We start from the raw sequence: 12,492 nt of genomic DNA on the forward strand, positions 1-12,492 counted from the left end.
TCACCTTGTAGCAGTAGCACGATCTCTCGGTCTTGAAGGCAGTCTTCTCTTCATCCATGGGATGCATCTTGATCTGGTTATACCCCGAGAAGGCATCCAGGAAACTCAGCAGCTTACACCCTGCAGCACTGTCCACCAGGGCGTCTATGCTTGGCAAAGGATAGGAATCCTTTGGGCAAGCCTTGTTCAGATCGGTGAAATCGACGCACATGCGCCATTTCCCATTGCTCTTCTTCACCAGCACGACGTTAGCTAGCCACTCAGGGTACTGGACCTCCCTGATATGGCCTGCAGCGAGGAGCTTCTGGGTTTCATCTCTGATCGCTTGCCTTCTCTCCTCGTTGAACTTCCTCCTTCTCTGTCGCACTGGCCTAACTTGGTTGTCCATTGCTAGATGATGGCACAAGAAGTCGGGGTCAATGCCCGGCATGTCTGAAGCAGACCATGCGAAAGCATCCAGATGCCGCTCTATCACTTTGGCAATCTGGTCTTGGAGCTCAGCCTCCAAGGATCTTCCCAACTTGAAGACCTTTCCCCCGATCTCCCTTTCGAGCCACTCCTCGACGGGTTTGGGTCTAGCTTCCCTGGCGATCACCGCCCTGGCGATTCCCAGCTCCCTCGCTTCCTCAGGGCGATTCCTCGCCTCTTCTTCCCGCTCGGCGTTCTCTCCCTCAGTCTCAGCATCCATCATGGCGACGTCTCCCCCAGCGGCCACCTCCATCGCCGCATCAACAACCTGCCACTCTGTTGGCTTGGGCTTCACACCGGGAGGCGGCGTCGTCGTGATATAACTTACTGACCTCTTGTTCTTCAGGCTATTCTCATAGCACTTCTTCGCTTCTTTCTGGTCAGATTTGATGATGATCACCACCCCTTCCATCGATGGCAACTTCACCTTCATGTGCCTGGTCGAAGGCACAGCTCCTATTTTGTTGAGCGTTGGTCTTCCCAACAGAATGTTATACACTGAGGGAGCGTTCACGACAAGGTATTTGATTTTCTCCGTTCTCGAGCCCGCCTCATCCGTGAAAGTAGTTCTCAACTCTATATACCCCCTGACCTCCACCTGATCGCCAGCGAAGCCATACAAACACCCTCCATAGGGCCTCAGCTGGTCAAGGGGCAACTGCAACTGTGTGAAGGTCGGCCAGAACATTACGTCTGCCGAGCTTCCTTGGTCCACCAGAACCCTGTGGACCTTCCTTCCCGCCGTAATCAGTGAGATGACTATAGGGTCGTTGTCGTGAGGCACAACGTCCCGAAGATCTTGCTTTGTGAACGTAATGTCCACATCCGGCGAGTGGTCTTTGAACATGTCCACCGTCATCACAGACCTCGCATACCTCTTCCTCTGTGACGCGGTGCATCCACCACCCGAGAAACCTCCTGCAATGGTGTGGATCTCTCCGTGGGTGGGCATCTCGTGCTGCTGGGCCTCACAACCTGCTGGCTGGGAGCTCGACGCACCCCCCGTCCTTCTGTCCAGCAAGTAGTCATTTAGGAACCCGCTCTTGACCAGATCGTCGAGCTGGTATCCTAAAGCCAAGCATGAGTCCACGGTGTGGCCAAAGCCCTGGTGGAACTCGCACCAGGCGTCTGGCTTTGGTCCCAACACCTTGTCGCCCACTTTCTCGGGCACCTTCAGCCTAGCTGATATATTGGGAATGGCGATCAGGTCCGCCAATCCCATGACAAACTTATGCTTCGGCGGGCGATTGTACTCCCGACGTGCCGGTTGAGGGCGCCCTGGGCCCCTGCCCTTGTTCTTCCTTGGAACATAAGGATGGCGAGTCCTCTGATCCCTCTTGGCCACCGCTGTCTCCAGCACCCTCTGCGGCTGGATCCTGGTCTGGGCGCGTGGCCTAGCGGGGGCCACGCTTCCCCTCTTCTCGGCGACCTCACTTTCATCGGCGATGTGGGCCACCGCAAGTCGCCTAACCTCAGCAAATGTGGCAGGGTGAGCCCTGATCAAAGCCTCGCAGAATGGTCCCGGCAGCACGCCCTTCTTGAATGCGTAGACCAGCATCTCTTCGTCCTTGGCCGGCGAGTGGACCATCTGCGCCCCAAAACGATTCAAGTAGTCCCTGAGGGACTCTCCCTGATACTGCCTTATGTCGAACAGATCATAAGACACTCTGGGCGGCGCCTTGTTCACTATGTACTGCTCCACGAAGATCTTCGAAAACTGTTGGAAGTTGGTTATGTGACCTGTAGGCAGGCTCACAAACCATTCCAGCGCCGTCCCCTGGAGTGTGCTCACGAACATCTTACAATACACAGCATCTGATCCTCCTGACAACATCATCTGCGTATGGAACGTGGTGAGATGTGCCTCAGGATCCTCCACGCCGGTAAAAACAGCCTTCACAGGTACCACACTCGCAGGGATAGGCGTGTCTGTAGTAGCCTGAGCGAAAGGCATGGGAAAAACGCGAGGCGGCGTTGACGGCGCGACCTCTTCAGCGGCTGGGCGCCCTCGTTGCTCCTGAAGAGCTTGGCGCAGTTCCTCAGTGACTCTGCTAAGCTCTTCATTCCTGGCCTGAGAGGCGACCAGGTCCTCGTGCATTCTTGCCTGCTCTATGCGCGAGGCTTCCACATTCGCCTGCAGCGAACGCATGATTTCCACCATCTGCGCCATAGTCATGGCGCCTTCAGCAGCAACGGGCGCAACTGGACTTGAACGGTTGCTTCTCATCTTTCTCATGAACACTTGACAGATCACAAAGAGCAATGAACAACACCTCCTTCAGCGACGATTGATTCAGCGATCAATCGGTCAGAGCTTCGCAAAACTTCGAAGAACTTCAAGAACACAGCAAACCTTCACAGAAACTCGCAACTCCACCACAAACCACCGCTTCTTCCACGAAAATCCAAACGAGCAGCGAAACTCAGATCTCACCGATTAAAACTCGCGTAAGCAGCAAAAAACCTCACCTCACCGAACAAAAACTCAAACGAACGGTGGAAAATGGTTGCACCAGCACACAACCAAACAGAAACCGCAGAAACCTCCAAGAACTCACGCTGTGGATGGGAACAGGTTTTACACGGCCCCACGGTGGGCGCCTGATGATCCTGCCTGTTGACTAAAACGCTGGAGCCTTGCCTCGTCAAACCTGGATCGACTTCTGCGCCGTGTTAGCCTCCGTCCTTCACCGCGATTCACCTCAAGAACCTGCAAAAGCCAGAACGGCGCCGCTGCGGCCGATCACGCTCCGACGCCCAAGTCAGCGACTGAACCACCAATACTAAGAGAAAAACTCAAGAACTCTAAGGAACCGTGCAAAGTTCTCTCTCAGCGTACTCTCGTTCTCGCAGTTGTAAAGAAGTAATCTAAACGTATGCGTACCTCAAAGTTCGTTGGAAACTCTTATATACCTGGGCACTTTCTCTCTCTTGGCAGTTACGCATCTGGACACGTGGCCTGCATCCAGCTGTACACGTGCCATCATCTGGAGCATCCTTGACTTGGGTGCCGCTTCTTACTCTTCAAGGTTTTGGCTAAGTTACTTGTGCATGACATAACTCAGTGCATAGTTGCCTTGGAGCGTGATCTCTTCTGGGTGGCGAGTTCGGGTGTCTTCGTACACACCTTCCCTGTGGTCTCGCCGGCCGCCTTCATGATCTACTCTTCTTGCTTCACCGTGTATGCTCATGTGAGCTATCTCCCGAGCTCATCCTCTGGCCAGCTGGGAAAGACTATCTGACTTCATCTTCGGCGATGTCCTTGTTGGCGATCTCTAATCACTTGGTCGCCTGGATTCACATCTGGCGACTTCATCTTCAACCTGGTGACCGCCGGTTTAGGTATGCTGGAGATCGGAGCACGCCAACTTAATAACTGGCGACTACACGAGCCCCCCGACTTCCTTCCCTTCTGCCAGCCAGGTGTCCCATCCAACACGCCTATATAATAGCTTGATGCCACGTCATCACTTCCGACTATCAGGGCGGTACAATTACTAATACAAACCAAAAGGTCAAAGACTCACTTTAAAGTTAAACCAAAAGCTAAAAGACTCACTTTAAAGTTAATTACACATTAATGTTAATTTGACCTCTACGACTAAAATCAAATTGAAAGGCATGCTCAATTACCTTAGTCATGAACTAAATTCAAATAAGAACTATTTTTTTTTTTCTTATTGTACTAAAAACAAAATAAGTCAATAATTATTATGTTTAAACTACTAAATCATTTAAAATTAAAATTATAGACTATGGATTGGTGGATTCGGAATGCATTTTTTTACTTATTACGAAATGCCTTATTCTGAATCCTAAAAAATGTATTTCAGAATCCCAAATTCGCTAAAAAATCAGAACACTCAATCCATAAACAAAAAAGATATTACTTATTACCTTCTTCTCCGAACTCAGATCTGTCACAGACACCACCTAACCATCACCAAGTCGCCAGAAAATGGACCACCTCCACGAAACCACCAAGAACACCCAATGCATAGTGACTCCTTGCACTCTATTTGCTATATGCACAATGATAGAAAAGAAGGAAGAAAGAAAGAGTTCCTGTGATATACTATGTTAGGGTTTTTAATAAGTACCAGAGATACTTACATGAATGTAGGAGTGCTGGAAGAAACACCCCATTAGTAATGACCAAGTGTATTAAAAGGAAAATTGATATTAGTATGCAATTAACCTTTAATAAACATGACAATTATTAATGCAAACCAAAAGGTAAAAGACTCACTTCAACGTTAATTACACATTAATATTAATTTTGCCACTAACAATAAAATTCAATGGCGTGCTCAATTATCTCAATCATTAACAAAATTCAAACAAAATCTAATAACATTAAAGTTTTTGTATTAAAATTATTCTTTTTTTTATTGTACTAAAAATAAAATATGTCAATAATTATTGTGTTGATACTAGTAAATCAATTAAAATTAATATACAATAATATAAATTTGGATAATTATAGATTAAATTTATCAATAATATTAATTTAGACAATTATAGATTAAATTAAAAAAATTGGATTTTTTTCCAATCCTGTCTTTGAAAGTTCTTAGTTCTTATCAATCTATGTGGGAAACATGCATACATAATACCAGCGTATAACAAACCACGTATAAGACAAAAACAAGTTATAAAAAATTGTTAAGAATTAAGTAAAGCCAATGCAGTAGAAGACACCTTGTTCCTCAATAACAAGAAAAAACAGCTTATAACCTCATTACTATAATACATGTTATTAAACTAAAGAACCATCGAAAACAAGGTCCAAATCCAAATCATTACTCGTATATGGCCGGCCTAATTATTATTGTTTTCATGTAGGACTTTGTCAATGCCACCCTTCGACATTGAATCTTAATATGCGCACTTCTCTCAAATTCTGAGTAGTTCTCTTGTTATTTGTCTCATTCCCTCTATTTCCTTTCTGTTCACCAATAACCCTCTTTGGTTCTTGTTTGATCAACTAATTATGGATCATAAAAGACCATATGATACCCTTGTTATGCTCTTTGTGTTGGCCATTTGTTTTGAGCCATCGTTGGGAGACACAAATGCTCAAATTTTGATGAGGTTCAAAGGTTCCCTGTCAAATGGCAAAGCCTTAACCAACTGGGGGAACGAGTCTAGTTTATGTAACTGGACTGGGTTGTTATGCCGCGCAAACCAAACATTTTATGGCTTGAGACTGGAGCATATGGGACTGGGTGGGACGATTAATGTAGAAACCTTATTTGAATTGCCAACATTGGTAAGCTTTAGTGTCATTAACAATACATTTGAGGGTCCAATGCCTGAGTTCAAAAAGCTTGTGAGGTTAAGAGCATTGTTTCTGTCCAATAACAAGTTTTCTGGTGATATTCCGGATGATGCTTTTGAGGGCATGAGAAAACTGAAAAGGGTATTCTTGGCAGAAAATGGCTTCACTGGTCGTATTCCAAAGTCACTTGCTAACTTGCCAAGACTCTTGGATTTGGACTTACGCCGGAATGGTTTTGGAGGAAACATACCAGAATTTCAACAGCAGGATTTCAGAGTGTTTAATTTGTCTTATAACCAATTGGAGGGTCAAATACCAGAAAGCTTAAGCAACATGTATCCAAGTTCATTTGCTGGTAAATTAATAGCATTTCTGTTTTTTCACCAACAGGCACAGTTTTCAATTGTTTGTTTTTTCTCATTACAGATTTATTTATTTCATTTCTTTTGAAAATCCATGTTTACTGATATCTTATCTCAACCTCACTTCTTTGCGAAACTAAAACCTTTTAATTTGATTCCTAGAACACTTGCAACATAGATAAAAAAAATTTAGTACATTTGGAAACTCTAGCATTATTAACCAAGGAATAGATTTTAAATTACATATGCAGTTTTGTTGTGTCTTTTATTTGTGGAATAAATGTGGTCAAAATTATGATGACAAACACCTAAAAAATCTTGATATTGGAGCCGAAATAGCCGTCATACATAGTTTAGATGTTCGGTGTTGATTACAATTATTGTTGCAAACACCTAAAAACAACTGAAATCGCAGTAAATACAAAGTTTAAATTCTAAATAATCTCAATATCTTTGAACTGCAATTCATATTTTTATTTAGTAACTCTCATTTATTCTTTTCCTTTTTTTCGTGGGTCCAGGCCATGTATTATTCCTATAGGTTTATTTATAAGTAGTAGCTCATTGCTCTAAATTGTGGTCGCAAAATTATTCATATCAATTAAACACATTTCAGGATATTAATAATAGTTTAGTCTTCCTACTCAACCAACTAAACTAGATTCAAGCTAAAAATATTTTAATAATTAAAAATATTAAAAAATAATATTAAAAATATATAATATCATATTATAATATTAAAATATAAAATAAAACATAAATTTATAAGTTCTTAACATTTAAAATACATACAGAAATTGATATAAAATATTTGTATCATGTTTAAATTTCAATAATGCACAACAATATTTATTAATAATCACAAGTTTATATGTATAATAAAAACATAATAACTAACATTTCCAGTGTATTATATACTATTTTAGTAAAAAAAATGTTAAAATTATCATTCTTGAAACTGTTTTTTTTTTAGTTTTACCGATTGGACACAATTTAATTCTGTCTGGTGTTGAGAACCATGTATATACATTGTTGCAATTCGAATTACATTTGTTAGACGGGAAATAGATACATAATTGCATCAAATGAAACTAATAGTTTATATATTTATATTCTAATTATTAGTATAACTCTATTTCATTATAAGATTTTGTATTGTTTGTCACTCATGGACGTATATTCTCCTATCATCCCACACAAATATCCCCATTTGATCATCGACACTTAGAAAAAAAAAACTAAGATTTGAATTATTTTCTAAATAAAAGGTGGTATAGAACGATGGTTATGGAAATTATGTTCTCTTAGTAAGGTGAGGTTTTTTCCACTCAGAGATTATAATTTTGCCATCTCCAACAAAGTTATACTAGAGAGGATACTATTATCCTGAATATGAGAGACTACTTATATATCTTTCATCTTATTGTTGTATGTTATCTTACATATATGTTCAATTTACATGTTTTTGTGCAACATAGGCAACGAAGGCCTTTGTGGAAAACCTCTAAGTTACTGCAATCATTATGGAGGCAACGAATCTAGATCAATGGAACCCAACCCTGATTCACCTCAAAGAAAGGGAAAGAAACACAGAATCCTTATAACTGTCATTATAGTAGTGGCAGTGGTTGCTTTTGCTTCAATACTTTCACTTCTATTTATTCATAACCACAGAAGAAAAAGATTTCAACCCGGAATAGTAGCCAAGCAGAGAAATTCCCAGAAAAGTGCAGGCTTCAAGGAATCAGAAAACGTTGATCTGACAGCTGATTTCAAGGGTGGAGATGGCGAATTGAACTTTGTTAGGGAAGACAAAGGAGGATTTGATTTGCAAGAGCTGCTTAGAGCCTCAGCAGTGGTTCTTGGTAGTGGCAGTTTCGGGTCCAGTTACAAGGCTATGATTTTGGGTGGACCAACAGTGGTTGTTAAGAGGTTTAGGCACATGAACAATGTTGGGAAACAGGAGTTCAGTGAGCACATGCAAAGGCTTGGAAGTTTGACACACCCTAACCTTCTCCCTCTTGCAGCATTCTACTACAGAAAAGAAGATAAGTTCTTGGTTTATGACTTCGCTGAAAATGGCAGCTTGGCCAGTCAGCTACATGGTATATATTTAAAAATACATTTTGCTTCTATGATTTTCTTAACTCAATTAATTAATAAAACAATTTTTTATTAATTCTAATGATTTAAATTAATGTTATATTTAGAAGACAAACTTTTTGTTTTAGAAAAAAAATAAAAGACAAAATGAATTGATTTTATTTACTAAAAACAACTTGTATATCTTAATTTACAAAAAATTATAAGTAAAATTAGTTGTAATAGTAAAATGAATACATATAAATTTGGTTTGGCCCCTTTTTTGTATTTTTTTTATGATATTTGAAGTCTACTATAAAGAATTGATATTGATTTTGGGACGCAAAATTAAAATTGAAATTGGTTTAGTGATGTTTTGGCATACTTATTTCTAATAAAATAATAAATAGATGTAACTTACAAAAGTAGTTTAATTTATTTTATCTTCTAGAGAAGTTAATTAGTTCATCCAACCAAAACCAAATTCATTTTGTTAGAGATATGCTAAATGCACTAGGGTGGTGAATCATATATGACATATGTAGTGAGACTTTTTCTCTTTGAGAGATGGGCATGTAATGGTTAAGTGTTTTTGCATAACTCATAATAGAAATTTAGGACAGCTTTAGATTGTAAAGAAAACTGACCATGAATACCATTTTTTTTTTTTTTTGTATTGAAATACAGGCAGAAATGATTCTGTTCTAACTTGGTCCACCCGTTTAAAAATCATAAAAGGGGTGGCTAGGGGCTTAGCCTACCTTTGTGAAAACTTCCCTGGGAAAAGCCTACCTCATGGTCATCTCAAGTCCTCTAATGTGGTGCTGGATCATTCATTTGAGCCACACTTGACTGAGTATGGCCTTGTGGAAGTGATGAGTAAGAGCCATGCTCAGAAGTTCATGGCAGCCTACAAGGCCCCAGAGATCAGCAAATTTGGTAGGCCAAATGTGAAAAGTGATGTGTGGTGTCTGGGGATCCTCATTCTGGAGGTGCTGACAGGGAAATTCCCAGCAAATTATCTGAGACCTGGGAAGGGTGGGAATAATGCTGACTTGGCAACATGGGTGGATTCAGTTGTGAGGGAAGAATGGACTGGTGAGGTGTTTGATAAGGACATCTTGGGGACTAGGAATGGGGAGGGTGAGATGATGAAGCTGTTGAGGATTGGGATGTTTTGCTGCAAATGGAGTGTGGGGAATAGGTGGGATTGGAGAGAGGCAGTGGCCAAGATTGAGGAGGTAAAGGAGAAAGATGGTGAGGATGATTATTCTTCTTATTATGCCAGTGATGGGGATTTGAATTCAAGGACTATGACTGAAGATGAATTCTCTTTCTCTATCACTAATTGATCAGTTTCATCTTACATTTACAACATTGCAGTTGAGTTTGTGGTTACATTACAGTTGGTATTGAGATGCTGATTTTGGTCATTGAGGCCTTAACATTGGTTATATATTTGCACAAAATGTCAAATACATTTTATAATTATTATTACTACTAATATTTCCTTCCTTTATAATTTTGTTCGTATTTTTTTATTTGTTTTTAGACTTTAGGCCAATTTCATGAATAATAAGATTTATGTTCATTTGTGATATTGTATTAGGTAGGAGCTGTTAGTTATTGAACTGAGGTAGTTAGATATTTTCCTATTGTTATAGAACTTGTTAGTTTCGGTTAGAAGTTAACAAAAATGGCAAACAGTTTTTATCCATAGGCCTTCATTGATCCATGTATCTTGATGAGATTGTTGTAGCCTCTTGAACATTTTCTCTTCTAAGGATCACCTTACGTATATGTTGTTCAAGTAACTTCTAATTACTAGAACTAAGAAAATTCATATCCATTTATCTGTACTTACGATTCTCGTGGGAGTATTCTTCAATGGCGAAATTAACTTGCAATGCTACAACCGTGAAAGATTTAGAAGATCATATGACAACTAGATTGGAGGCCCGTTTGGGGAAACTTGCGGCTTCAATACAAAGATCATATGTCAACCAATGGCTTTATTAATCTGACAATTTCTTTTTATTAATCATACACATGATGATGTGTGAGTCAAGTTGGCTATTGTTCATATGGAGGGTTGTGCGTTGCAGTGGCATTCCGCTCTTGCAAAAACTACCGGTTGTGCTAATTTTTCCTTGGTGAAGTACAAGAATTTTGTTCCTGAAAGGTTTAGTGATGTGTGTGACGGCGCAATAGCAAAATTAATGAAATTATGACAAAAACAAAAAGTCAATCGTTTGAGTATTACGAGGAGTTTGATGCTGTTATCAGAAAAAATAAAAATAAAAAAATAGTACATTAGAGTATATAAAAAAATTCGCACTAAGAGACTAGAAGCAAAATTTACCGTCGGCTCAAGGAAGAGATGCTAATAGTGTTGGCTTGACAAATGCAAAAACGAAAAAAAAATATTTAACTATTAATTTTTAGAATGGATTTAGGAGATGTTAACTTAAAAGAGTTTCTTCCTATATCTCTATATTTTTCTTCCTACACTCCTACATTATTTTTAAAATACTGAAAATATCCTTTCACAATTTTAGGTGATTCTGAAATAAGGGTTTTGTAAACAAAAATATATTTTCAGAATAGAGATTCCATAAAAAAGGTGTTTCTAGAATAAAAAAATCCAAAAGACAAAAAATCATTCCAAAATATTTTTTTTAAACACTTTTTTTATTTTCGGATTGATAAATCCAGAATTAATAAAATATATTCTGGAAAATATGTTTTAAAAATATTCTGGAAAGAGAGCGGTAAAATAGTTTTTTTAAAAAGTATGGGATGCAAGATAAAATTTGTTAGGGTACAGGAAGAAACAACCCTAATATTATTGGAAAAACAAAAATGAAAAAGTTTGCGTGGGTTAAGCCCACACTAAACTGGCAAAAAAATATATTTGCAATTTCTTTCTGCACCTCTACATTTTTCTTCCTACACCCCACATGTTTTGCAAAGACCAAATTGTCCGTATTATTTTTTAAAAACCCTAAAATGTACTTGAACTGTATTTACTTTTTGCATTCTGGATTATAAAATTTGGAAATTTTTTGGATTAACACTTTCAGTAAAATTTCAGATCCACCAATTCGTAATAAAATTATGCATTCCGAATTCAGAAATCCATAATTAAAAAAAAAAGCATTCTGGATCCACCAATTCGTAACAGAATTAGGATTCTGGATTCAGCAATCCAGAAATCAATAATTTATGCAAATTTTGCTTCTAAAACACTCCCTCATCCGGAAAAAGAAATGATTCAGTTCTGGATTAATGAATCCGTAGCACATTCCCAGATCCTGATTTCCGATTACCACGGTGTCCTTTTTCAAATAAAATATCAAGACCAGTTTTGAAATTTAAAAAATTGTTGGAGTGCAAGAAGAAAAACGTAGAGGTGCAAGAAGAAGAAGCCGAATATATTAATCGATATGAAATGGTTTGTGAGATGTTTAACTGAAAGAAAAATAGCTTTGCGTGAGCTCAGCCCACCCTACTTAAAAAGGAAAAATGAAATTATTACTTTAAATGGGTTAAATGGACGTTAAAAAAAAGGTGTTTCTTTCTACACCCCATTTTTTTAAATAAGATAATTTTACTTCTTTTAAAAATGAAATCTAAATTTTATTATTTTTTGAATATTTTTTAAACATACTTTATGGAATACATTTTATGAATTTTGGATTTACCATTCTGAAAAATAAAATAAAAATTCTGAAAACGATATTTTTGGAATGATTTTTTGGCATCCAGATTTCCTATTCTGAAAACAGAACCTTTATTCTGAAAATACCTTTACTTACGAAATCTCTATTCTGGAATTACTCAAACTTATCAAGGATAATTTTTGTATTTTAAAGAATGTGGAGGTGCTGGAAGAAAAATGTAGGCTTAGCCCATGCTACAAAAAGTTAAAAACAGTTATTTGTTGGCAATTGCTTCCTACACCATATGACTATATCACTGCATCAAATTACAGGAGAAAAGAAAAAAATAACCTTAAAAAAATGGGGTACATATAAAATTATATTCCGAACCCCTTTTTCCATAACACAATAATTTCTTCCGAATCAATTTTTTCGTAATGTATTATTTTCAATTCCATATTTTTTTATCCAAAATGGGATTTTTATTTTTTATTTCTTGATTTTTATACCTGGAACACAATAATCTTTTCCGGATCTACTTTTCTGGAATGCATTATTTTCAATTTTGGATTTTCATTTCTAGAATAAAGGGTATATTCAAAATTTTGAAATTGTGTTGGGTTCAAAAGTGTTGGGT

The 12,492-nt window shown here is 38.5% G+C and overlaps 1 protein-coding gene across 1 annotated transcript; it reads left to right on the forward strand.

Moving 5' to 3' along the window:
* Positions 1 to 5,357: 5,357 nt before the first annotated feature.
* On the forward strand, positions 5,358 to 9,910 carry LOC137826688 (pollen receptor-like kinase 5). Its single transcript, XM_068632759.1, has 3 exons — positions 5,358 to 6,104; positions 7,590 to 8,216; positions 8,881 to 9,910. The coding sequence occupies exons 1-3, from the start codon at positions 5,462 to 5,464 to the stop codon at positions 9,543 to 9,545; spliced, it is 1,935 nt and encodes a 644-aa protein (XP_068488860.1). The 5' UTR covers positions 5,358 to 5,461; the 3' UTR covers positions 9,546 to 9,910.
* The last annotated feature ends 2,582 nt before the right edge of the window (positions 9,911 to 12,492 follow it).

The sequence above is a fragment of the Phaseolus vulgaris genome, chromosome 8 (assembly GCF_000499845.2).
Source record: "Phaseolus vulgaris cultivar G19833 chromosome 8, P. vulgaris v2.0, whole genome shotgun sequence".
Lineage (NCBI taxonomy): Eukaryota > Viridiplantae > Streptophyta > Magnoliopsida > Fabales > Fabaceae > Phaseolus > Phaseolus vulgaris.

Excerpts from the sequence above, each read along its gene's own strand:
- LOC137826688 (XM_068632759.1), top strand. The coding sequence starts at position 5,462 with ATGGATCATAAAAGACCATATGATACCCTTGTTATGCTCTTTGTGTTG. Across the intron at positions 6,105-7,589 it reads GTATCCAAGTTCATTTGCTG|GCAACGAAGGCCTTTGTGGA; the intron begins GTAAATTAATAG and ends TGTGCAACATAG. Across the intron at positions 8,217-8,880 it reads CTTGGCCAGTCAGCTACATG|GCAGAAATGATTCTGTTCTA; the intron begins GTATATATTTAA and ends ATTGAAATACAG.